The sequence below is a fragment of the Bombus vancouverensis genome, chromosome 7 (assembly GCF_051014615.1).
Source record: "Bombus vancouverensis nearcticus chromosome 7, iyBomVanc1_principal, whole genome shotgun sequence".
Taxonomy (NCBI): domain Eukaryota; kingdom Metazoa; phylum Arthropoda; class Insecta; order Hymenoptera; family Apidae; genus Bombus; species Bombus vancouverensis.
In genome coordinates this window covers 13,457,770-13,484,899 of record NC_134917.1, presented here as the reverse complement: position 1 = coordinate 13,484,899, position 27,130 = coordinate 13,457,770, and the positions used below count along the sequence as shown (strand labels likewise).

The 27,130-nt window shown below is 46.4% G+C and overlaps 1 protein-coding gene and 1 long non-coding RNA gene across 4 annotated transcripts in view; one reads left to right on the top strand and one right to left on the bottom strand.

The window, feature by feature from the left end:
• Nucleotides 1-27,130, top strand: part of LOC117155971 (homeobox protein aristaless) — a 62,518-nt gene that overhangs the window by 19,767 nt on the left and 15,621 nt on the right. The window contains exon 1 of one of the 3 annotated variants that reach the window (XM_076619912.1): nucleotides 24,175-24,220. The exons of the other annotated variants lie outside the window; for them this stretch is intronic. Within the exon in view, the coding sequence (XP_076476027.1) occupies nucleotides 24,190-24,220 (31 nt within the window). The 5' untranslated portion in view covers nucleotides 24,175-24,189. Of the gene's footprint in view, nucleotides 1-24,174; nucleotides 24,221-27,130 lie in introns of those variants that run through there. 3 annotated transcript variants of the gene reach the window in all.
• LOC143302909 (uncharacterized) lies at nucleotides 1,664-13,467 on the bottom strand. Its single transcript, XR_013058773.1, has 3 exons — nucleotides 13,122-13,467; nucleotides 12,366-12,498; nucleotides 1,664-1,767 (listed from the first exon to the last, which is right to left on the bottom strand). It is a non-coding gene; the product is annotated as an uncharacterized LOC143302909 (long non-coding RNA).

Genomic DNA, 27,130 nt, shown 5'->3' with positions numbered 1-27,130 from the left:
GATCGATCGAACGATCGTTTCGCGATACGTCCACGCGTTACGGCGAAACCAAACGGTGTAATTTTCTAATTCGGTGCCGGGTGCGAGTTAGAAGAGATAAATTATTTTTAATGCGAGCCCATGCCAATGTGTCGCCGAGTCAACCAAGTAGAACGAGAAAAATTTGTTGGAGCGTGAGGTCCGAGCGCGAGAATGAAATAGAACGATCGAGGGGGGAAGAGAGGAAGCAGCAAGAGACGTCAGGTTCCTGTTAATAACCGTTATGGATGAGATGTATAGCAAGCTACATAATTACAGGTTTGGATACATTGCTTACTGGCCGGTGCACCCGAGCACGCCCTCTGTTCTCCTTCATTAAGGCTGCCGAGGACGGTAGCCGCCTGTTACTCCTTCAGTTTCATCCACCTCTCTCTCTCTCTCTCTCTCTCTCTCTTTCTTTCTCTCTTTCTCTTTAGCTTCTTCTTTATCTTCGTCTCTTTCTTCGTCTACTACAAGCTACGAACGATTCGTACGTCAGAGGAACTCGTCTCTCCTCGCGCGTTTAGAAAATTTCCATGATCAAGCTGCGTGTAATTCGTTCGAACAAAAAGACATCGTTCGTTCGAGTGCCGCTCGACGATCACACGAATTCCATTCGTTCGATGAGTTACTCGCGACCACGAAAAATATGTAATCCGTGCAGAAAGGATAACGACGGTAAAACGTGCAAAACGCTGAAGTTTCGCGTGCTCGATGGTAGCCGGTATATTTCGAGCGAAAGAACAGCGCGAATCTCTAGGTGAAAAATCGGCCACTGGCGAAAGTTTAAACACGGACGAGAGTGTCTCTAATTTCGACGTTAAAGATCGGTCGCGCGTAAATACCCCACCGTTTACTGGAAACTTTTACCGCGTTATGAAACAAGCAGGTAAAGCATCGATGCCGTAACATCGTCGCTCGCCAAACAAGGACAGCGACACCTAAACGTATTCGAGACACGTTCTCTTACGGAACGAGCAAGTTTAAGTCCACGAGAGTAGTTAAAAGTTAGACTCGAGAGACGCGGACAGCTACGAGCGCGCGTAGCTAGCTTGTACGGCGCGAATTCTATTCGGAAAGGTTCGAAAGCGAACCGGTAAATTTCGGAGGAGACGAAAGAGGAGAGGAGAACGAAAAGAAGAGAGAAAGAAGAGGCTGCCTATTAATAAGAAACGGCCGCGCATCGTTGCGGTGTTTTCCATGCGGATCGGATCGATTACCGATCTGGCCCCGGGTTGGATACCAGACTCTCATCTCCTCTGTCCACCCTTTATTCCTACTTTTCTCGTTCCCTCTGCTCGGAGGACTATCATTTGTTAAGCTGGACAGCTTAGCCCCGTCATTACGAGCAATCACACTTGATTATTTTTGTCTACAGAGTCGTACACTAGCTTATATACGTCTTGGTAAATGATCGTCCCTCGGTTAGGACCGAACGAAGAAGGAGTCGAGACGAGGTTTGGGAGAAAGACGGGCCGACGATCGGCCCTCCATTTCCGTTTGATTGCCGGGGATGTGTGCGCCGGGGAATCCGGCTGATTTCGAGCGCATGCGCGTGCAAATTCAAATTGGGGAATTAGACGTCGAGAGGGAACCGATTCGAGGAACAAAATCAACCCCGGGATCGTGATTTCTTCCGTTCCGTCTCTCGTTTTCGTTTGCCCCTCGTCCGTGGTCTTCGTGGCCGCCGATTCCCAATCGTGACTCGTGCTCGCTTTCGTTGTCGTATCCTCGCGTTTAAATGCGTGCCTTTAACAGAGAGCAGGAAATATTTCTGCATACGTAGACATGCAGAGGTGACTTTTGGGGCGGCAGCTTTTGAACGCGCAGTCTGCCTCGTTCGTAATGCTCGTATCGTAAAATATAATTAACGTTATCGGTTGGCGATACGGCTAATGTTGCCATCGAACGGACAACGTTCGAATTCGCGGCGGCGCGAAACGGCCAAGGAAATAGTTTAGCGCCTTCTTATCGCGTTCAACCGCGGTTCTTATCGAACATATTTTACTCCAAAGGTCAAATAATCGACTCGAGGTACAAATTACTGCCTATAGTTATCGCGAAGTAATTTTATCTCTCGATTTAAAAATACTCGTTCGCTAATCACCTCGTTTGTTCATTGTTTGTCGGGCGAATTTCGCTCGATCTCCTTTCGAGGAAAATTCGAAAGTTGCAGTGTGAACGACGAGGACGAGGGCGAGGGAGTTCGAACGATGAGGACGAGGACGAGGGAATTCGAACGATATGATCTTATTAAAAATGGAAATAAGCGTGGCCGCTGACCAATCGAGAACGAGACACGCATCGCGCGCAATCAGCCTTCTATAAAGTGGATAAAAAACACTGTCCCATCGCGGTGGCGGTTAACCTGCCGTGAAATTGCTAGGAGTCGTACTGACGCCGAGCGAATTCGCAGAGTCACCATTGGCTCGTCTTCCGACCTGCACACCTATACGACACAGGCTAAAACGCCAAAGGATCCGACACGTAGAACCTCCGTGTTTGTTTAAGAACCGTACCGTTCTACCTCTTCCCTTTTTCCCATCTACAAAATTAGATCGCAATCAAGATTCTTTTCAACTGAATTATCCTTAAAACGACGTGGCATTTTTTCCAAGCAGCCACTGTCGTTCTTTATCGGTTGAATTATAATCCATCCCGGCACAACCAAACACGGCGCGTCGAAAAAACAAAAGTGCTGAAATTGTTTTCAACCCCTTTCGGTGTGTGGCACCGATTAATAAGTATTTGACGATACCCGCCCGCGATAATGATCCAGGACACAATGTACGTAGCAACAATGCTTTTTAATCGGCTTAATTACTTTTTCGAGAAACAAGCTGACTGGTCAGAAACTGACTAGAACAGCTAAACGTATGCCTTACGCGTCTTCCTGTCGCGTCACCGACCACATCCATTTCTCAGAGATACAAACGAACCGCGAATCTTGGTCTCTACCAAAAATCCAGCCCGAGTTTCCATACTGTTTCGTTCGTTTAGTCGCCAATGGACGTCGCACTTTCTATGGTTGGAAAAATTCGACGAAACAGCGAAAAGTTGCTGTTCGTTGGAACAGATCGTTGACCGACGTCTGTGCGTGCTAGTCACGTGTTACCGGTTACGTCGATTCGCGGAATCGAAAACGTGGAAATTAATTCGGCTTGCAAGCTGATATCTTGACGCGGTAGAAAGGGGTCTAGAGGAAAGAAGTTGGTTTGATCGAGCAATCAGAACCGGCCGAGGAAGAAGTCGGAAATCGACGAGGTTATTCGAGGTTGGGTAATCCAGCCGAAGCACACGGCAAAAGGAAGAACGGAAAGGGAACGAAAGAATAGGATTGGGTCGCCCTTTCAGATACTACGCTTATGCCTCCGATCTAATCGCCTTGGTGGACCATCCACTTTTTCATACGTTGCGATAATTTTCGTTCGAACGTAAACGAAAAAATCGTACTACGCTCACCGTCTTATTGAATCTTCCTTCGAATCGTCCTTTCCAATGTATAATGGCATGAGAAACGATAGTGGTAAAAACGTAAGAAATTCCTTGTCCAGCGTATCATTTCTCCGCATTACGCGAGGCGTTATCGACACTTTGTAACACGCATTTCGAGAAGATATAGGCGATATTAGCCTGCCACGCACATCCCTGGTATCGTTATTATCCATGGGATCGGGAACACGCCCATCAATTTGCATTTCCATTCGACAGCTCGCTACGTTATCATATCCGACGCCGGGACGCGATGATCGTCGGAAATCGTGCGTAATCGCATCTTGCGCCTCTAGAAACGGTTTGACCACAACCAGACAGTTCTATCGACCAGCCGAGTATTATATCGCGGATTGAACGCGCAACGATACGGTTAAATAGAGGATTGCACGTTCTGCACCGGGAACAAGAGAGAGAGAAAAAGATGGGGAGAGAGAGAAAGAAAGAAAGAGAGAGAGAGAGAGAGAGAGTGGCGTGCATAAAGATCATGCAGGTAGGCTGTTGGGGCAATAAAAGTTCAAAGGAGCGCGTGTGGAAGGTTCGTCGTTGTATTTTCTTGGTACGGACGCGTGATTCAGTCCGCGTAATCTGCACTCTGCGGTTTCGTTCGTCGATTCGCATCGGTCTCGCGGACATCAGCCGCATGATCTTGTTGGTTTAGCAATATCATCGATAATTTGACAATCGACCGCCGGTTCAACGCTACGTTTATCTCTATTAACCGCGTCTCCCTGCTGGCAACGAGCCTCGTACCATCTCGCCTGCCGATTCTTCTAACCGTTTCAGTGGCAAATCATCGAAGTGGCATTTCAGTCTCGAGTCGCGATTTCGAGTCTTTGCCGAGCTTCTTCGATCGTTCGTCCTCGACCTGTGCGCGAACGATCAAATTTTTCATCGAGCAAATCGTCGCTACGACCTTACCACCAACGGAAAGACAGGGAATACAGATGGAAAGGAAGGACGAGAAAGAAAAACGAAGAGAAGAGAAGAGGCAGCTGCTCGCTTCTTCCTGTTAAACAAACAGGCTTGAACGCGAGGCGCGTTCTTTGGCAAACCGCAGAGCACTTCCTTCGGCTGTTTAACGAGATCCTCGGTGCTCGATCGGGCAAGTTCGCGCCGATTCCCCGTCGATTTTTTCGCCGAATCCCGACCGCAAGTCCTTCGTTCGATCGGTGATTCGAAGTAAATCAGCCAGCAATTTGCCAGAAAAATAAAACCAATGGACTACTCGAGAATACACAACGAAGAAGCGAGAGAAGACGTAGAAAAGAGGAAGATTATTCGAGATCGAGAGAAACTGGCGGAAAACGCGCGATTACGAAAGTTACTCGTTCGATGTAACATTGTATAATAATTCTCTGGCTGCTCCTTCGTTTCGCGTCATTGCGTATTTGATCCGCCACCGAGACCCAGCCATGTAGAACTGGCAGCGTTCGGGATTAAAATCTCGTTGCAACTTTCGATGATATCTGTCGATGGATCGGAAGTTACTACAGGTTAAAACATTCGTCCCTTAGTTTCAGTGAAAATATGGAGATGCAGGATACGCGTTCAATCGAGACGGAAGAGCGGCAGGAGGAGCGAAGATATCTCGGCGCGGAGAACTAAATTCGAAACGAACGGTTTGTTGGATGTTAGAACGCATCAACAATGAGTCATTATTAGTTGTGCTCCGAAACGACTAAATCGAGATCCAGACGCTTTTGTCCTTTATCGATGGTGTTTCAGAAAGGACGAAGGTGTAGATTAACCAATCAAACGGGTGTTGCTACCTCACAATAGTCGACTTAATGACTGTTAGTCGGACCCTTTATCGATCGTCCGATCTGATCAATGATCCCCTTTCTTTCATTTTCTACGTCATCCTCGGCTTCTTCTTTTGCTACTAACTTTGTTTCTTTTTCGTCGTATCCAGGTACCGAGGTTTCTCTTTTGGTAGCTCGATATCTATATCAGCTTTCGATCCTGTCGAGGCATATACCGAAACGATTCCGTGGCTTTCTCGTCGACAACGAGCTGCTCTCTTTCGGTCAAATCCCGATACGAAGCACGTTGCTTTGATACGAAGAAGTAGAAATACACCTGCGACCAGCATACATCCATAAATTATATGTAAAATTCCAAAGTAACTCGAAGGTTATCAAGTTTTTACACAAAGGTAGGAGAAAGAAATAGTCAGTTATTGGTCGGCCGTCTAACACAAAAAGTCTTATTTAATTAAGCACTGTTAATGGCGGGTGTTCCACGCGTACGCGCTCGGAGGTCCACGAGTTCGAATTAACTTCGGAGTTTCTTACACCTCGAAACGATTCCTGGGCAGACGAGTCGTGGAAAGGGGACGACGACGGGGGAACGGAGAGGCTGTGGCAACCTGGAGAACTCATCCGGTCGATGATTCGGCGTAATGGGGTAGCGCCGTAGGGGGCGTGGCCCCTGCTAATGACATCATCGTGACGTAATCGTTTCCTTTCAGTCATTGTGTATACAGACACGGCAAGAACAACACCGTGAAAACATGATCACAATGGGCGATGATCGTCCGTCGACGCCGGCACGATACCCGTGAGACGACTGCCCAACAAATATAATCCCAAATACCTTCCTTTCGACTATAAATTACGTTACGTAGTTCGTTCGTACGACGAGCCGAGCCACGTTACAAGATTCGATTTTAAGTTTTCACTTCGAAGATTTACAATTAGTTCGACGTTCGTCCGACGAGGACATATTGGAAGTTGCTCGTCGATCGTCCCGAATATTATTCATTTTATCTTCCTTCTAACGATAAATTAAATACGGTAAGCAATCGATCAGCGAAACTTGAAAGTTTTGGTAGTTGAAGTTACGAACCGAGTGTCAGTTCAATTGAGAGAAAGACACGGTGGTGCGCGTAGTTGTGCCGCATGTCAATGGCATCGATCAATGCCGGTTCTCGCGATGGTGTAATTTACAACGACTCGGTTACATCTTGAAAAAAGCAACGACGATCGAGCATAGTTGTCAAAATTGCAAAACGATCGCACTCGTTTTAATTAAAATATCGTTAAACCTGAACGAGAAGCGCGATATCTGGTCGAATCGGCAGATCCGAATCTCAATTTCCTGTTTTCTTTCGCCAAATAACCGCGATAATTTATTGTTTGTAACGGGAGATTAAGTGATAATACGTTCAATAATCTCCGGGCTTGGATGGATCACGTGAATCGCCAGAAGGAACGAAAGTAGCTCGGGGATAATTATTTGTAGCCGCGGTTAACCGTATGTAATTTCGAGAGTCGGTAGCAGCAATCGATCATCGAGATCAGATACATGAGTCTGGAGGATAGCGGACCTTCTTCGATGGAGGAGGTGCTCCGTGAAACTGAAGATAAGCTCGCCGCATGGGGTACCCGTAATTATCGAGACAAGAACGGTCAATGATCTTTCCGAAGCAACTCGTTTCGCCGCGTCATCGATATCGCGCGACTTCGATTCCACGGTCTTCGACATTCCAAAGCTCGGGCGCGCCGTTCGTTTCGACGAAATTTTGATCGAAAGTCTGGACCGCTGTACGAAGATCTGATTCTTCCGAAACGCAGATTCACATACGCTTTATCGGACAAATTACCGTGGTACCGCTACCGATTTGCCTAACCAACCTGCCGAATGCGTTTCAAACGCGTCGATGATGGTTCGATCGAACTTCTTCATCGGTCGGTATTTATTACACCGCGCAACTGCTGCTTACTAACGAGCCTGATTCCATGCTCGAACAGCGTATTAGCTAGATCGTGAGAAGTCAAGATTTCGGAGTTATACCTGAAGCAACTTAATAGTTTGGATTACGTAGTGGAGGAAAATGACTCATCCAGGCGTCGGAATAATCATCGGAATCGAAGGAGAGAAAAAGCGTATTCTCTAGCACAATTCGAATCTCCTTCTCGGTGACAAAACCACGGTCTACGTCGAATCTTCGACTTAGATCGCTTCTTTCTTATCTCGCGCTCCTCTCTTCGGCTCATTGGCGCGTATTTGAAACGATCGAGCGAAATATCGAAGAGGAAATGGTCCGGTTGCCATTTTCAACCGGGCTCGGGGAACCTTTGGGATTTGGTCTGTGGACGAGGTAAAAGAAGAGTCGTGGCACGTTGCAGGGGAAGGTAAAGAGCAAAGAGAAAAGGAGAAAGCGAGAGAAAAGAAAAGAGGAGAGAAGAGAAGGCGTAGCCATAGAACAGCGTCGATTGGCGCCGGTGCACGCTGTTAGGATTGGCTGTGCGAGGAGAGTCGAGGCGGGTCGCGATTCGAAGGCGGGCGTTTCAAAACGACTGGTTCACCCAACGACCCACGGCAAGGTGGACGTGTACCAGCACCAGCACCAGCGCGAACCATTTGAAAGTTCCGGACACAGTGGGGGAAGTTACCTTGCCGTCTCTTCCATCCAGCTATCCGACCGAGGAAACGGCCCCACACACCGGTTCGCGCAGCCGCAGCGTACGCCTCTCGCTTCTTCCAAACGCGAGCAAAGCCGTTCCAGTGCGCGTCGATCTTTTCCTATTTCTTCTCTTTCCCCGTTCGCCTCGTTTTCCATGCGCGTCCGCGTCCATGCTTTCCATTTCGTACCGACTGTCGCCGATTCGTCGTGCTGTTGTCGAGTTGTCGTCATCGCGATATCAGGAAGATTCGCCGGTGACTTTATCCGTGGACCTCAAGGTGCGTGAACGAACGTCAGTCGTAGTCGTGGACGAGCTGTGCGATAGTCAAGTGTTTCTATTTTGTTCGACAACTGTGTTCGAGAAGACCAATCGAGGTGATCGGCCTCAACCAGAACAACCCTGTCGACGCATCAAGGTTGGTAAACTCCGTTACCGCACCCTTTTCTTTTTCTTATCTTCTCCCATTGCTTCGTTATCTCCTTTTATCGTCTACTATCGTCAGAGCTTACTTCTTCCTTTTCTCATCTGCTCGTTTACCCGTTTCCTCGTTTCGCGTTTGTATAGTCGATTTACGCCTTAATGAAATTTATCGCGGACTACAATACCGACGAACGTAAACCGCGGGAAACGCGATAATGAAACTTTACGTTCGCGTTTATTACGACATACCCCGCCCGTTAAAATACCATTCGGTTTTACGGCTCGATAACTCAGCATTCTAACTACCTATCCCTGCGATCCACCAATTACGTATTTCGTACAACAACAGACGTACATTTGTATTTCGATATTTGGTTAATTAATACGACGCGACTCGTTTACGACAAGGATCTTTACTTAAACTTTATCGTACAACATTTATCTACTTACGTAACTCTATGCTCAATGAGATATTGTTTGCTCATTACCCTTGCTAACGCAACGTTCTTGTAACGTTTATCGGTTTGACGTGACGGAAAGGTAAATCATATTCGCGTATATCCAGAGCAAAGAGAAAGGCGGTCTTTTACCGTCGGACTTGGCTCTTCTCGGCCAGACAACGCTTTCCTTCCTAATTGCCTTCATTCACAAACACTCGTTGTCCGTTTGCAGTGTGCTTTCTTGTTCCGAGAACTGGCAATTACAGCCTTAGAGCGATCGTTATCCTACTCCTGTGACAATTTCCGTCTAAGCGTAATAAATTACGGGAGCGCTATACTTTTATACGTAGATCGGACGATAAGCAACAATACAATATAAATACGTGGCATGTAGATGACAATTTGTCAAACAGTCACCGTGTCGAGAATGAATTATCGTAGAGTCTAACCTGAAGAAATCGAACGATAGATAGACCACGAAATAATTATGACACGGAAGAACAATTGTCGCGGCAAATTCCCGCAAACGTTGCGAATAAAATTCAGATACATCGAAGTAAGGATGTAGCTACGATGCGAGAACCGAAGAACAATTGTGCTGCGGTTTTTTTATGACGTGATTAGCTCGCCCTTCGGTGAGATTATGAGTAATGCGTTCTTTAGCACGTTCTCCGCCAGTGGTTCTCGTTCTACCTCTTTCATCCGGTGCCTCTTTGCCCTCCTACCCGCCTCTTGTCCTTTCGGCAAGCTGATAGAGACCAGCTTTCTCGGCTCGGTCGTCCCATTAGCGTAATGGCTCTTGCCGTATAGTCTTCGCATTTAACCCGCCGAATTCTCGCTCGTCTCTTCTCCACACATAATTTCTTCCCCGCGTTCTGAACGTTTCTTAAAATTTTCCTCCTCTTCCCACTCTGTCTCTTCTACGCTCTCGTACTTGCTTTTACATCCTGCTTTCTTCCTATTCTGGTTAAGTACGCTCTTTCCTCCTCCTCCGCCCCTGTGTTCGGCCATAAATTTCCGCGGTCGAAGCTCCTTCCGGTTTCCATCGACGTCCGTTTACGGACTTTCGAGATCCTTGGCTGGGATAACGAAGAACAAACTTCCTGGTTGACCGTGCAAAAGCGACATTTTCGACGCCTACATTCTCGTGCTTTCGTTTACTTCCCGTTATCGTGCCATTTTTGACAGCAGCTCTTCGCGGAAGCTTCAATTTGCTGGCTCGAGCTGTACGCGAACAGAATCGAAACGAAGAACGACGGTTCAGCTCCTAACAACTTCTATGAGTGACTGTACCTACTGCTTGCCAGTACTAAAGTATAAGTTCCGATAGCGAGGGCAGGTTTTAATAAGAGAAGGATTGAGAGGTTCCCGTACCTGCACTACCACGAACCGGTGGGCTCTTTGGCTGTCGCGGGACGAGCAGATAGCAACAATAAATAACTTGTCGTCCCTGTGCTGGCTAAAAGCATCCTACCGATCCTCGTGCGGTGGCCACCTTCACCGCCGTACTCGCTCCAACCGTCTACGCATATCGCCGCTTGTCTTTCTGCGTTTACCGCGATATCGTTTCGCATCGTGCCTATCCTAGCCGGCACGATAATCGCGGGAACGAGAAACGATATATGCCACCGCTACACGTTCCATTTAACGAAAGATATATTTCTAACGACGAGGAAATCGCGCGATTCTCGTCAATCGGTTGAACGCCTTTCATTATCGACATTGTCGGCGACGTCGCGAAATCTCGTTGCGCAACGTGATTCGAGAGAGACCAGACGGAAGTGGAGCAGGAGAGCGTTAAATTTGGTTAATTACCAACGAAGAGCTCGTGAAATCCTTTTGCAAGCACCGCGAAGGTACGAGAGTAATTAAAGAGATTTGCAACGGGCGTTTTTGCAAACCGCAAATAACCATGCAAACCGTGAGAGAGGCTCGGTACGCTCGAGCTTTCTCAACGCACGCACACATCATCGTTCTTACCACCGTACACATGCATCCTACTGTTTTGCACGAGTGGCCGGGGGATCAGCATTTCGAAATCTCGGATAGCGTGAATTTAACGCTCGGCCTGGGCACGGTCGATAACGTATTTGGACGTTGCTGGAAATCGTTTTTTGCTCCCATTGATTACCAGAAAACCCGGGTAATTGGATACTCGTTTGAAATCGTAGTACGATATCCACGGTAAATCGAATTTCCAATGTGATTTTCCGTAGATGTTTCGAGCTGCCGCCGCCTTGATTACGTTACGGAAGAACATTCTTTCTAGCGAAGGAGTTGCTTCGGCTGGTTCGTGACTCAAACGTCAGGGAAAGCTAGGCGGGACCGGGAACGTTGTTTTTCTGCTGTTCGAGCCGATAATTCCCGCTCGCTTATTAATCGAGAAACGGCAATATTCTGAATATACAAATTGCGGCTACGATAAGAGCGTTCAGAAATCAGGCGCATTAATCGGCAAACGATAATAATCGTTATGCCTTATTCGTGGTAATTACCGGTGACGATAATGTAGTACAGCCACGCTTGTAATCACATACTGCCTCGCGGATGTTGCACGAATCCGGCAAACGAACGCGACGCCAATGACAGGCATTAACGAGCGAATTTACGAGCTAGCGGATTATTAAATTTCCAGTGAAAACACATTTTTCGATATGGCGAACGCCGTTTCGAACGAGGCTAAAGAGAAAAACGATGCGTACCGCGACGTCGGGTCTACGAGAGGAAACCGGCAGAGATAAAGCAACTGGAGCGGAATAGAGGAATAGAAGAAAACAGGCGGGGAAAAAGAAATGATTGACCAGGGGTTGTAAAAGGTTTACGGCTTGGTCGACCGCCCTATTATTTAGGAGAGGGTGATTCGTTCGGTTGCCATTCAGTTGCGACCACTTTTGTTCGGTTTTCAGTATTCTGGCGTAACTCTGGCGTTCTCTTTCTCTCTCTTCGTCTTGGCGTCGGGGCGAAACGCGCGCATCGAACTTAACTACAGGCTATCGATAACTGCCATTTACCAGACTGCGTCACTTCCGGTTCCCGAAGCGACCACTACCGTTTACGAGTTTACAATCGGATGGGTAACCGCGTTCCGGGCCCTTGTTCGTCGAAAAAGCGCGTCAGTGGCGGAGTCGAACGTGCCATCGCACAGCATCTTCGTTCAAAACCGATTTCTTTTTTCGCTGGCCGTTTTCTTTACGACATTTACATCGTTCGGTTACACCATTATACGCCATCATACTTTCTTAACGGTACGCGGGTTGTCGTTCGCTGAGATAGCATAAAGAGGGGAAACTCAATGAGGCGATAATGAGTTTCTCTCCTTCGCTTAAAATAGAAAAACGGAAATCTCCGTTTTAAAGTTGATTCGACATTATTGTTGATCGGTAATTCGATTATCGCGACGATTAGATACGCGTTGAATGACTTGTCCTGAGTCTCCGTGTTGAAACTCGTTGTCTAACGATTTCATTTGCCTTGTTAGGCGTGCAGTAGCTCGGCATAAAAACCAAGACCGTTCTATTTTATATTACTTCGGCTATTAAATAACCGGTTTATTAACAAGCTATAACAATTTTATCGTGCTCACCATCTAAATTCTAAACAGGCTCCACTGTCATTTGCACATCATTGCATACGCGTTTTCCACTCTTCGAGAAGTTCTGTAGAGACGCCTTCGTCGAGATATTCATCAACTGGTCCGTCGTCTTTACCTCCACTTCCTGCGAACAGTGCCATCCATATACATGTTTGTCGCTTTCAGGAAAGAAATAAGACGCGAAGTGACAAATTCGAGGAATATAATAGGCTGTCATAGCGAATACTAATTTGTACGGATTCGAACGATGTTCGAAAAAGTACGTGGGTATATATTTAGTATACAGTACATATATAGTATACGAATATCCAAATGGATAATGGCTTTACGTTCACCTTACGATACCTCGTCGTGTTATTTATCGTCTTTACTTCCTTTCGGTACTGTTTATAGCAGATACAGTATAGCTACAGGCAATATTTGCTGATTCGTATTAAGGAACACACACGTACGGTTCTTTTCCTGATACTATGCTAACGAGAGGATGCTTGGATGACCGACATAGCCGTTCCTTTCGTCCAACAATTATACGCTTAATCCGCGTACGCTCGGCCTGGTTTTAATAAGTTTATGCTCTAATTAACGTAGTATTGCTCGTTCGCGAAACTTGACGAGTATTTTACGCATTGCGCTAACAGCGGATAATAATCGGATGGAAAAACAGCGAGAGTAAATAATTCACGCCACTATAAAGCTGTTCTCCATGCTCGAACGATCACAGGGTTTTTCTCCCTTGCGCGTACTCACCGTCGACCGCAACAATTATTGTTACCACGTTTGTATCTCGACCAAAGCGTCGATAGCGTTAACAGGAACTCATTATCGCGTGCATCTTCGTAAATCCCTCGGTACCTCCTCCTCGATTACAGTAGATTGACCCCGGACAGCGGCAGCCAACCGAACCAAATCAACAAATAAACTACGGACAGATACGGCTCCTTCGTTTTTTACTCCTCGGGTCCGTGTCGAAACATCCAATCAACGCCGTGAACCATTATCGACGATCAAACAGACAATCGAGTTATACAAGCCGTTTCAAGAAGCTGAGATCAAACGCGACGAGTAATATGGTACTCGCCGAAACGTGCGCAAAGTCTCGAGCAAATGGTAGGTTTAATCAGCAGATTCGACGACAGAGGAAATTTTCATCGATTATGCATCGTTTATCCTCTGTCTGTTACGTGTGCTCAACGTAATCGCCGCCTATTTTTTCATGTAATCACGCATTCGTTGAGAGATCTTCGATTCTAATGAGGTAAATTCATTCATTGAAGCACGCTCTTTAATAAAATATGCCTACTTTGATGAAAGACACGTGCAGCAGACTTTAAACAGACTATATACATATAGACAAAGTGTGTGTATATGTATGCGTATATATTACCTATACACGTAACTCTGTAGCAAACGATATTTATACTTATCACATAGTACTTGTTACATATTTATTCAGGCTTTTTTATTTACAACGAACAAGATATGTTACACGTTCCTCGAGTTTGACCCCAACGTTTTGAGAGACATCACAGTCTATATAAATAACGTGAATTAAAATACGTAGAATCCTGACACATCAACTAATCGAGTTTATTAGTTCAGGTAGCAAAAAAAAATTCCGCTGACACAAATTCTCCCTCCTCTCGGTTCGTCTCTAGCGCTAAATCGAAAGCCGCTTAATCGCGTGCAAATTTATTCAGAGCAGCGAGTATTTTGTTTGCCGATAAATTGGCCGATTTCCTGCAAAAGGTGTACCAAAAAGGTAGGCGGATAGGATTGCGAGCGTGTTTAAGTGCGCGTTTTTTATTGCACCGTCTGTACGTTCGTTTGTATTAAAACAAAGTGACGCGTCGAAGAAAAAAAAATAACGGAAGAAAAATACCAGCCCCGATAACGTGGTGAGATGTAATATTACGAAGGAGAAACGGAAAATACAGAGTGGCGATACAGGTAGACGCGATTATTAGATGCTAAGCGGAGTGTTGAAAGTCAGAGGATGATTCGGCTTGGTTCGGCTTGCAGTGTCCGGCAAAGAGTGCACGATGCAGGTTCCGTTTCGTTAACCGTCCATCCCGTCCACCTGCGGAAAAACTGGCGAGGATATGCGGGCGCTATCTTCGTTTGCAGACAAATATACATAAATGTATAAGTGTACGTCGGTAAGCGTTACGCCAACTTGATGGAATACTCGATTAAACCGCGTGCCTCTCTACCCCTATTCTAGTCGATTAATAATCTAGCGTGGCTGAAAAATGCTCGCTTTCAGCTGGCAACCGCTGCCGGTGCGTATTATAAGTTATTAAATGAATTATCGTCAGCAACGTGTCACCCGTGGCGATTGTGCTATTCAAACGATATTATTAAAATACCGGCAATATCGTTAGACGATAACCATAATCCGTGTTCGTTACGACACGTTTGTCTTTTATCGATTACTTTGCATAACTTCCCGCGAACGACGGCTCGTCTAGCTACGTACGAGGCTGACGTTGATCGCGTCGTAAGAGGATACATCGGTTTAATGTCGTCCGGCGACGATCGTACTCGCGATGAACGCGTATGGCGGGCGAGAGCGGGATGAGAAGAGAGAAAAATAGGAAAACCATGGCCGTTTCGCGACAAATTGCTTTATGGCATCGGTCGACTCAGTCGCGACACTATACATTTCCATGTCGTAAAACCGTGTTATTTAAGGCTTCGATTAATTTTAGCCGGTGGAACGGGTTCGCGCGATTCTATCGGCCGGGTGCCTCGGCGTCGGTTGAAATCGGCTGGAATGCGTCTGAATTGGCGTCTGCTTGCCAATCTAGAAACGCGTCGTGGCTAACTTTTAATTACGTCGAACGCATCGAGCGTTATATCTATCTGGAGTTGCACTCGGTGTAGTACCTTGGCAATATAACGCAGATATCGAAGGCATTAAGCGAATTTAGATAAGTCGGTGGTGAACGGTATAGACGAGGCGAGAGGGGAAGCAAGGGTGAAACGGTGGTTGGGTGATGGCGAGGCAGCGATGCGAAATCGCTAAACGAAATCACGAAACTTGGTCGTAAGAAGATGCGAAATGGTAGAGACAGCTGATATACATGGGATAGGCAGGGCAGAGGCTTGGACCAGGGGTTGTCATTAACTGGGAGCTCACTCGAGAGATAACCACTACCTGCCACCATACCTGCGCTCATTTTCCTCGCTATCCCCCTCTCGTTGTCCGCTCGCAACTTGCTTCGGCTCATTACAAAAAGCACGTGAGTTCGCTGCTGGCTATTTATTTCCGAATGGTGCATATCACTTTTCGTAATGGGCCCCGCGAAATTAAAAGTATGCCCTCGGGCACCGAATCGTGCACGCATACCGTTGCATATCATACGGATGCAGCCCACGAGGCCGATACGCGCGCCCTTTCCTCTCTTTTTTTTCTTCTGCATCCCGCGTCCCCCTTTTCCTCCATCGTTTCGCGTATATCCCGTCACTCCTTCAACACGTAATCGTTCTCGGTAATTCAATTTCGATCCTGCGTACTCGCGAATATTAATGCAACTATCGTTTTCTTTCTTCAACGTTGATCCCAAGTAAGTTTTTGCTGGCGCTAAATTTAATTAACCAGCGAAAGTGTATCGATCAGTTTTCGAGGATCCGTCGCGCTCGTTTCATTAATTGTAAAGTCAGTGTCAGTCAGATCGGACAGGGGAAGGTCAGGGTTCATCGCACACCTTTCTTCACGGGCAGCTGCGTTCCTTCCATTAACAAACATCCGTGTTCCAAGATGTTCGACTCCTTTTCTGTTCTTTAGCTTCGTTGCTGGCTAGCTCGTGGAATGCAGCCATGCATGTGAACGAAGCCTGCGCGTAGGACGATGACAAGCAGAGGAAATGAAATTTTGTGGCTAATTGAGTTTAAACGTGGTAGTCTAGCCTTTCCGTAATCGTACAGGTGTTTTCCTCTAGCTAATGCGACCTCGGAACACGCCCCTTTGGAAAAACCACGGCGAGTCCAGATGGGATAAAATTAATACCGTCCGTTCCGTTCGGTCGTATTTTATCCGGCGGGGCGAAACGACACCTCGAACTCAAAGAAATTGTTTTCCAACGACTCGTTTCCATACTAGTTACGGTTGCTGTTGCAAAAACAGCTGACTCGTTCAGTCGTTTTGCACGACATCGCTATTTGCAATTTGCAACGTTCTTTGGTAACGTATGCTAATTTTATTATCTCAGCAACACTGTATTCAATATAGAATGCGCGCATGCAAATTGAAAGCTGTAAAAACGGTGTCGCGGTCTGTGCCTCGCGGGAAGCGAGCGAGATTATCATTTCTAATGTTGAATATGTAAATGCATAAATCGTTCGATGAATCGATGAAAACAAGGTGTTACGAGTAACCGAGGCCTAGAGCCAGTTCACACGTGCCAGTTTCCTGCATACGATAAACATATTGATTTACGGACGCTGCACAGAAGGGCAGCACTTTGACCAAAGGTACGCATAATTCGCAATTATCGAATTGGGGAACGCGCACGAGAAGTACGTTCTCTTCTCTCTCTCTCTCTCTCTTTTTCTCTCTCGCTATCTATCTATCTATCTATCTATCTATCTGTATATCTACCAATCTATCTTGCTCTTTCTCCATGATAATAACTGCGCGTAATTACAACGCGATGAAACGAGATACCGTTTCTATTTACGAGCCAAAGCAGCTTTCTTATCACTTCCGCGTGCATACTCGCCCCGCAGGAAGTCGATCGAACCATCGACCAAAAGGTATAAAATGTCTACGCGTATATCTGTCGAGATTTTTCTCTTTCCTGGAAAAAGAATACGAACACGGCAGGTCGACCATCGAAAAGTAGAAAAATATATCAGCGCGTCTCACTTGCAATTTCCGATTTCTTGGAACAAGGTATACATGTCCGGATGTGAAACGGAGTGGGTAACCGGATTAAAGGTATCGCTAGTTTTGTCGAGCATGTGACCGTACGAGCGGACGTCTTCATCAGGGAACTACCAATCAGGATGTGTGCTCGTGGACAAAAAGTGGACGGTCCATCTGAAGAAAGAAGCAAATAGAAGGCAAAGGATACAGAAGAAGAGAGAGAGAGAGAGAGATAAAACTAGAGGAGAGAAGAATGAAAGGAAATATACGAGGGACAGAAGTCGTGAGGGACGTGGCTGAAAAGCTTTTAATGGCACCAACGGGCAATGAGAAGACGATCGAGCGGGTAGCTCGAGTCGAGGGAACAATTACCGCAAAACGACGCCGTGGTCGATCTTACGGCTCGTCCAAGTGGAAATCGGAGCGTACGAAAGGCGGGCAAAAAGCGCGAGGTAGGCAGCGTGTCATCGCCGATGGCGCGCGCCTCCCTCTTTAATTCATGAACCGAACGGCAGCTACGAGAACAGAAGATCGGAAGGCAACCGATGATCGGCAACCCGATAATCTTCCAGACTTTCTTGCCTGCCTAGCCGCGGCGTACAGTTGACAGTTGGGGAATCCGCGCGCGGCTTCGATCCTATAAGGTTCCGACACGGACGAAGAAACTTTAGTCGATTCCTCGAAGGTTGCCATGTTTAGGTCGAACACCTGTGCGGACTTTTATGGACGTCTTCCCACTCGGGGAACGACAGTCCCGATCGGAAAAAGAAATCGGTGCTCGAGTGTCGCCAGAAATGATGCATTAAGTGCTTCCGTCGCTCGAGCATCGCGCAAAAACGGCTCGACGCCGATCCGAATCGAGTGCGGCTATTTACGAGTCGAGAGGAAACATTTCAAAATCGTGCACAATTTCTTCGAATAACGTGCGAACGAACGAACGAGCACCATGACTCAACGTAATATAATAACACGCCGGGACGGCTTTGGGCACCGACGACGACGGTGTGCACCGATGCGTTCAACGACAGAATGGAAGAATAATGTCGGGGACAAAGCACTATTTGCTAGTGTGAAACGGTGATAAGTTGTAAAAGTGTGCTTCGTGCGCGACTACGTTGCGAAAGATAGTAGAAAGAGATAGTCTCGTAAGGTGAGTAATTCGAAAAATGGCCGTATTATTATTGTTACTTTTGTCGCGCTTATTATTGCTATTATTGTTATTATTATCGTTGCTACTATTATTATTATCGAGAGTGGAGTCCGCGACCCTAATTCGACCAGACTACGTTAAAAACCAATTGCGAAAATTGCAATTTCACCTTGTGCCTGTTTTTTCGTCCGGATAAAAGACAAAAGCGTGGTGAGAGGCGAGCAACGAGCAACGAATGAGCAACGAGGAGGTTGACGATGTTTAAAAAAAAAAAAAAAAAAAATGAGGCGGAAAAGAAGGAGCAAGAGAGGAAGGATTCGTGGCACGTTTCGATGACCGCTAGAAAACACAACCTTTCGACTTCGAGGCCCATCTCTCTACTCGTTATATAGCCGGTCGTTCCGTCTCGAGCGGTTGGAGAATTCGTTGACCACCCATCGGGTGGTGGTTTCTGTTGTCGCGAACCGAACGTTCCCCTGGGACCGAGAGGATTGACTCGTCGCGCGCGGATTCTTTGGTAAAAAAAAAAGGCGCAGAAGAAGAGGCGGGACGAGGACGGCGGCTTTATGTTAAACGGATTAGACAGCGGAATGCGTTGTCTCGATGAATTGCTCCCATATGCCCGCTAAACGATCGCATTCTCAGAAGTCATCGTGGAATGTCAAGATACGGAGAATCGTGCATCGCGACCGGAATAAACTTCTTCTACTCTAATTGCTCGCGTGACTATGTTCGATGAACGTTGCCAATCGACGTTTGCATTAACGGAGGAAACTACCTACATAGTATAATGCGGCCAGCTTGTTTTTACACGGGTGCAAAACTCTTCTGACAAACGGACGCTCGAGTTCAACGCGTTACTTATCAAGCCGATCACTTAATTACACCATTTCTATATGTTCGCTGGTTTTTACGTTGCGCGCAACCGACGATACTTTCTAAATCTCCAAATTAGAAGGGAAAATTCAAATTTGAATCTGGTCTCGGGACATACCGACTAATTAGAGCTTTTCGACGGGCACCAATGAAGAATGCGTCGCTACGAATGGGCACGTGGCTCCACAGCGTGCGCCAATCTCAGATAACATCTAAAAAAAGGTTCTCGATCCTAATTCGAAGTGTGGACACCATGAGACCTTATTTGTATTTCGTACCTACGGCGACATTCCACGTCACAGATAACATCCGATGATCCTACGAGGTGGGGCGAAAACGACGCGACACCGCAGGACGCGGCACCCATAACCGTCTTCCTCCTCGGGGACCTCCGTCGTAGAAACTGGCGTGTTTCGATGATCCAACTCCTTCCTCGTATTTTCCTCTCTCTCTCTCTCTCTCTCTCTTTCTTTCTCTTGTACGCGTTCGTATTTAGAAAATGCTGGATAACCCGCAGCTGGAGAAACTAGCAGGGACGAGGAAACGGGAGGAAGAGGGGAAAAATCGAGAAACTCGCCGCGGTCTATCGTTCTGCGTTCGATGGCAATCGGTCGTTTGTCCCGTCGACGAAGAAAATTACATTGTGCCGAAAATCCGGCAAATTCGAAGTACACCCGAGGATCGTTGAATTCCTGTGCAGCGGTGGCCGGCTACGAAAAAAGATTCGAAGCGACGTTTTGACCGCCACTGTCGAAGGACGTGCACATATCTGTAGTCGAGAGTGGTCCTGAGGACTCGGATTAATCGGGGACAAGGCAAGCACATTACCGTGGCTCCAGATAGCAGTAGGATAGCGCCACGAAAACCACCGTGAAACTCCGAGAACCCGACACCCGGGTTCGTTGAAAGCCCGTGGTAGAGCGGCCTGTCGACGAGAGAAAGACACCGGCAGGCCGAAATGGAGAGAGAGAGGCTAAATTGGTCCCTGGGCCTCCACCGAATCTGTGACGGGTTAATCCTCCCGGGTTCCACGAAGCAGGAGAGAAGAAGTTGCCCGCGGGAGAAGATTAAAGAAAAGGAACTGCGGCAGAGAGATGGAATTGGAATCGGAAACTTCTGTTGTTGGGAGAATTTTTGCTACGTCCGGCCGATTTCTACGGATCACGATCAACCACCGCGAGCACGGACCACCAGAGTTTTCTGCCTAAAAATATTTTTCCGATAAACGATTCGTCGAGAACGCTCGTTCAGGAATTTTACATCGTAATTATCTAGAAACGATTCGCACGGCAATTCTAAGATCGTATCTAATTGTCGCGCGTGTGTACCAGAGACACGCGTGTACGACAGAGATCGCGCTCGACCTGCGTATACTACGGCTATAGAGGATATCCTGCGTCGTGTACACTTAACGACGATTCACGGCTACCCTGACTAATTATTCCGCTGTCGCGGGACCTCGCGTAGAATGCAAGGGTCATGCAGGTTGTCGCCTCGATGCGCTCGGCAGGCTTTCGGAACGCGATTAAAAGGACGCATGTCGCCGCAAACGATGACAACTACCACCACTAACATTCTCTGACTGTAGCCACGACGATCCTTATCGAGCGGTACACACACAATTGTGGTACTCGCCCGTTTCCTGTATCTACCGGAGCATCTTGGGACTTGCACACAATAGCTTTGGTGGTTAGTAACGATCGAAGTTTGTTGCCATCTCCGTGGATCGTTTCCACGATGCTGATGGATTACGATCTCATCGTGTTTGCGACGGATAAGAGTTGATTTCAACGTGTGTGTTACAAGCGTCTATTCGCTAAAACATTATGTTTACGATTACAATTACCATGCAATCCTTGAACGTTGTTTCAAAGGACGAAAAGACCTGAGAATTTTTTGCAGAGTAGAAAGATGCGATCGAGTGGAAAATGGGGACTGTAAGAGATTGGAATAACTATCGAAAACGAAACGGATTAACGATCGTAGATGATATTGAAAATGCGACGATATCGCTTTACAAAGGAAGAGGTAACGCGAACGACTAGGGAACTGACTCGGCGCGATGTAAAGGGAACGGCGCTAAGAATGTCAAGGTGCTGCGGTGACTCGAAAATTGCTTGCGCGAGTGTGTGGTCTGTGCACTAATGCGCTTTAATTGTGACCCTCTGCAACGCGCGGCAACTCCTTCTTTTCCACCGGTTTACTACCGCGCAACACACTCGAACAGGGAAAGGCTGAGCGTAAACGTAGCACGGCGCGGCGCGGCGTACGTGTACAAGATGCACGCAACAACGCGATACCTGGCTTGCGCGATTGTGACATCGGGTTAAGATAGGTGCAGTTACGGAAATTGAATAATAATTGCAGACCTCGGTCACCCTTCTCCCTTCCTTCAAACGCCGCTTCCATAGCGCGGCAACGGTTCAAGGGAAGAAAAAAGAAAAAGTCTAATAACCCTGCTCGCCTCGCTAGTCGCTAGGCCACGCTCCTCTGGCCTATCTGTCGATCTCCTTAATTAGAATTCCGTTGGAAAGGCGAAAACAATGGTACGCCAAGTGCCGGTAGTCCGCGAGAAGATGGTCTATACTCTCAGACCTTGCAACGTCATCCGATGTTCGTGACTAGTGGATTCCTCTCGTCCTATGTCTATTTACTTTTTCACCTTGGCGATCCGAAATTTTCGAGTTTCGATGTTTAATCGAGTCGCCCGTGACTCGCCAGAAATAATAGTTAGAGAGGGAAACAGGGATAAATTAGAAGATCGAAGAACGGTGGTACATCGTCTTGTACGATATATGGCTAGATCCCGAGGCTATGATCGATAGCTAGATAAAGTATCGCGGAGGTAGAGTAATCGGCCCTTAACCGTCGTACATAAATCAAACGACTTCATTCACGGCGAAAAGAAACAACGTTTCGTACGATGTATGCGACATAACGATGCGTAAGTGGATTTGGAAAACCGGTAGAAAACCTGATTACCGCTTTCTCGTTCCCTCCTCGGTTTCTACGGGCAATAGCGCGCGCGCGCGCGCGCGCAACCGCTGGCCGCGTTTAATGAAGTGGCCTCTGTAGTTGCTCGATAATTTATGAGCTCGTATTAATTACGGAAATATCGGGTACGAAAGTGGATTGATTTTACCGGACGGTCGAAAAGTATCATAATATTGGTAAATGGAAACGAAGGAACGAGCGAACGACCTGACTGCAAACACGTTGTAGCCTGTCGAAGGTTGTTGGCGTTATAAAGTTTTCAATTTCTTTTTCGCGGCCGCGCTATTCATGCGAGAAGAGATTCCAGTTAATGGCCAAGATCGGTCTGCGGAGAGGCGGCATCGAACTTACAAGGTGAAATTTGCCAGGCCGCTTCCAAAAAGCTGCCTCATTTCTTGATTACACCGTCGGTATACGGTTCAACAATTATGCAAAACAGCCGTCCTTTTATTCGCGCCCCGGTGCATCGTCCCGCAACGCTGTTATTATTCTCTCGAGAGAACAAAAAAACGTTGCGACGAATAATGCACTTCCGCCACAAAACTATACCTAATAATTCCTGCTGCATTCAACGTGGTAACAAACGAGAATGACATTACCGAATAACAGCATTATCTTTTTAAACGTTCGCCTTTACCGTCACGTTAATTAACGTGTATCGTGGATGGCCGCGTACTTGCGAACACACAGCTAGTCCTATAAGTTAAGCGCCTGTATCATAAACTGCTATAATTCCGCGGATGTCAAAAAACTGGACGACAACGACGATGACGGTCTTCCGCCGTAGAAAATGTCCTCGTGGTCGTCGTTGTGGATATTCGTAGCTGGCAAGCGAACACGGTCGGTGATTCTTTTTCCGTTGCGTAATACACGACGCAAGCTAATGCGATTAAAAAGGCATTACGATTACGTTCAATTATTAACAATTAGAAGAACGGCAAAAAACATAATTACCCGCCATTAATCAACAAGCCTGCGCCCGCTTCTTCGCAACCGTTTATACCTATCTCCGTTTCGCACGCGCGTCTTCTTTTCTTTCTTGCTTGCGTTACCTATCGTCCCACCATATCCACTACCACCACCTATCCGCCAACGATTACCTTAATTCACAAATACCGCGAAATGTTTACTCTGTGGAAAATAACTCTGAAAGAATAGCGAACAAGGCCGAAGATAATACGAAAAGATAAACGCGATAACTTAATTTCATGACTAAAACATGCCTATTGACTAACATGATTCAGCCGATCGACCGTTCAACGCGGTTGGTGTCGTCCTAAATTTCACGATTCCAAATTCTTTAATTTTCCAATTTAGAAATTGCTCCAGTTTTTCAATTTAGAAAGGTCTCCGAGCTTCTTAAATTTCCAAGTTCTTCGAGTTTCGCGTTTGAAACGTTCCACTCGAATCTACATTGCGAACGTAAGAAGGAGACTCCGTGATAATTATTCATCAGATTCTGTTACACGTCAGCTACGATCGGTTAAGTAATACGCGATCATGGTTACAAGTAGTCGGTGCTTGTGTTTGAAATTTATCGTCGGTACCGCGAGTAATTATCGGTTTCTATAAAACTTTTTCAACGCCTCGCATGCGCGCAATTTTCCACGCATGAAGACCGTGATACGCCAACTGGGGAAGCGCAGCAACGCTGCAATTTAGTAATTAATGGTGACATTGCGGATAATTAACTGCCGTAAATAATTGTAATTGTACTTAAGTTCTATCCGTTGGTCGCGACTATGCTGACGAGGGAAAAAGAAAAAGAAAAAAAGCGACGAATGCACCGTTGCGTGTTCTTTACTGGCAAACCTAGCCCATCTTCATCGCGGTCGTCATCGTCGTTGTCGACGGTACCCGAGTCCGGTCTCGCTTTGTTCAAGCAAGGATGAGCTTGTTCTTGGAACTGCTACGAGGACGAGAGACTAATGCACGTAACGACAAATACGACACATATACGTACGTATTATATGGCAAATACGATTAAGGGAAATACTTTGAAAGGTATTCGATAAACGGTAGGGAAAAATGGAGCCGATTGTTATGCTGGGAGGATTCCAGCGTAATTCGCATCGTACGATCTATGAAAGTTCATTGAACCGATCGTAATAAGAAACGAGAGGCGCTATCGGCAATTTATGACAAGCCAACTACGCGTTCCCGTAGCTGTGTATTTAGATGTAGATTAGGATGCGTGCAATTATGTTAGTGCGCTAGTAAATTGCACATCGGTGGCCAGCGTGATTTATCGTGCGTACCACGCACCTTTCAGGATCGGCTTAATGATCGTTTGCAGATCATTATCAGCAATCGACGTAAAGAAAGTTACGTTCGTCGAATCGGCCAGGACTCGCGATTCTCGATTATCCGAACACCGATAGGCTCCGAGAGGTTCGCGAACGCGCTTTTACCATGCGTCGATTCTATGACGTCTCGTCTTTACGACATACCATCGCGTCTCACTCGAATTTTTTGCTCGGTTCAAAGATCACCTTGCCTCTCGTTAAGCATTAATATATTACACGCAATTTGTAACAAAACGAGTACGCCGAGTGGCGGAGCGTGGATCGAACAAAAATATCGCTCACAGCCATTACACGTGTCCGATTATCGTCTACGAGAATCATTAACATCCTCCTTTCGGCTCGAAATACGAGCGGAACGGTACGGTTTAACAGGCAGTACGCGGCCAGCAAAACGGATAAACCAGAACGTACTGCTGGGCTTCGCTTTTATTCGCCAGTTCGGGACATAGACTCCCTCCCTCTCTCTCTCTCTCTCTCTCTCTCTCTCTCGCGAGCAAGAGGTTCCTTTGATATCCGAATGATCGATGATCATCCAATTTTCCTGACGTCGACAAATTATTTCAACGCTATCTCTCTATCGTTAATTGATTTTACGGACTTCAATCGTTAATCCAGCTTACTCCACGTCTAATGGAGTAATTTGCAAATTATAGTCGTGCCGTCTCGAGATTTTCATCAGAGTCGGGAAGAACGAAACGCACGATCAACGTTACAACACACCGCGTTCCAGGAATTAACCAACGCGCCACGTAATTATCGTTGGATTTACCTCAAACGAGCAGAGTTAGAGGTAGCGCGCGGCTAATTTTTTAATCGTTTCGCGTATATAATGTAAGTCTGGTAACGATCACGCGTACCTACAATTTGATGGAAGGTTGAGTCGGAATAAATCGCGTGTGCCCGCAAATTGAATCGTTCGCTCGAGTCGTAAAACGAGATCGCGTTTTATTACAACTAGAAACACTAAAAATATGTTACGCGATTCATGCCCAGATAAATAAAATGGTATCGTTCTCGCGGTAGAGTTAATTACTGGAAAGCAATTGTCTACCGACTTATTACGCATCTAACAACGAATGCATACAACTTCGTGCGTTCATCGTTTAATCGCTGGAAATGCTTTATTACCCAGCAAGAGCAACGGTTACGAACATCGTTTCCTTTATTACGGCAGAAAATTGCACTGTTTTCTATCGAATACTTTCGTACGACGTCTTATCAAACGAGAAAAAACGTAGTCGTTCTTACGTAAGACCAAACTCCTGGTCTTCTTTCAACGATCTGCGAGAAATCAAACCGATTTATAACGTTAAAACCGAATAGCGAATCGTGATAATTCACGGTTACTGAGAGACGATATTACAAAAGAATCGTCGATGTTTCGGTTGTTCGTTACGCGATCGAATTAATGATGTAACGAGGTTCGAGAACATCCAACTGTGAAATTCGATCCATTAACGATCTAATTAAACGTTATTGCATGTTGAGAATAAACTTACGATAATTACGGTATAACCGCTGGCATCGTCGATCGTTTCCCTGTTCGAATTCGAATGGCGTATATCGTCGCAGATGTTCCATGGGAAACTCTCGCCAGTTCGACACCCATTGGACGCGAATAAGAGAAATAAGAAAAATTCGTTGTTACCAACTTAATTACTCCTTACGATCCAGTGTAAGATAATTCTCGTAGTGTGCAACGTTAGGTAGGTAGATAATACAGAGGTAACACGTGTGTGTGTGTGCATATATATGTATATATATATATGTGTATATATATGTGTGTATATAAATATATATATATATAGAAGCGGTTATAACAGGGACTCGGCTCACTCGTCCCTCTTTTCTTTGCCTCGTCTCGCCTCGCCACGCCTCGCATCGACACGGCTTGAGCGTTCGCCTCGCCTCATCTCCCCTTTTACATCTTTTAATACTTCTGCGCGAACCTCTTCATTGTTGCAATTACTATCGGCCAGTCGATGTATTATACGGGCTAATTAATTCAGCTGGAAAGCTTAAAACGCATGTGCGGGCGTAACCTGCATCCGGAAGGTAAATATCAGCGGTTATCGGGAGCGCTATCGCGTGAGCAGCCAGCGGCTACAAAGGATTGCCGATAATTCGTAATTGCTTGTTATTATCGTGCCGAGAAATCGAACACGTTCAACCGTCGCCGGTTCTTGTCACAGGATGCATTGATGCGTCTATTAGCGAGAATTTGCAAGTATGATTCGATGCAAAAACATCTCCTTCGATGTAACGCGTCCCGGTACGCCGACGTCTCGATTCCCTGATTCGTACGCATCAACGCACTCTTCGGAATAACGATGATTTTCTGCGCTGTAAATAGCTCTATCGTTTCATTCATGCCGCTCGCTCGTCGCGAATTTTTCATCCGTACGCCCCCTTATTTACGTAGTTGATCTGTTACGCTTTTTGCAAAGTTGGATTCGCGCGAGGAACAGCCGCATCGCGCGATACATACTATCGTGCGAAGAGACGCAGGTTTTTACGCGGATGTAAGGGATCGCGATAGAAAATCGTGGAAAATTCTCGAGAA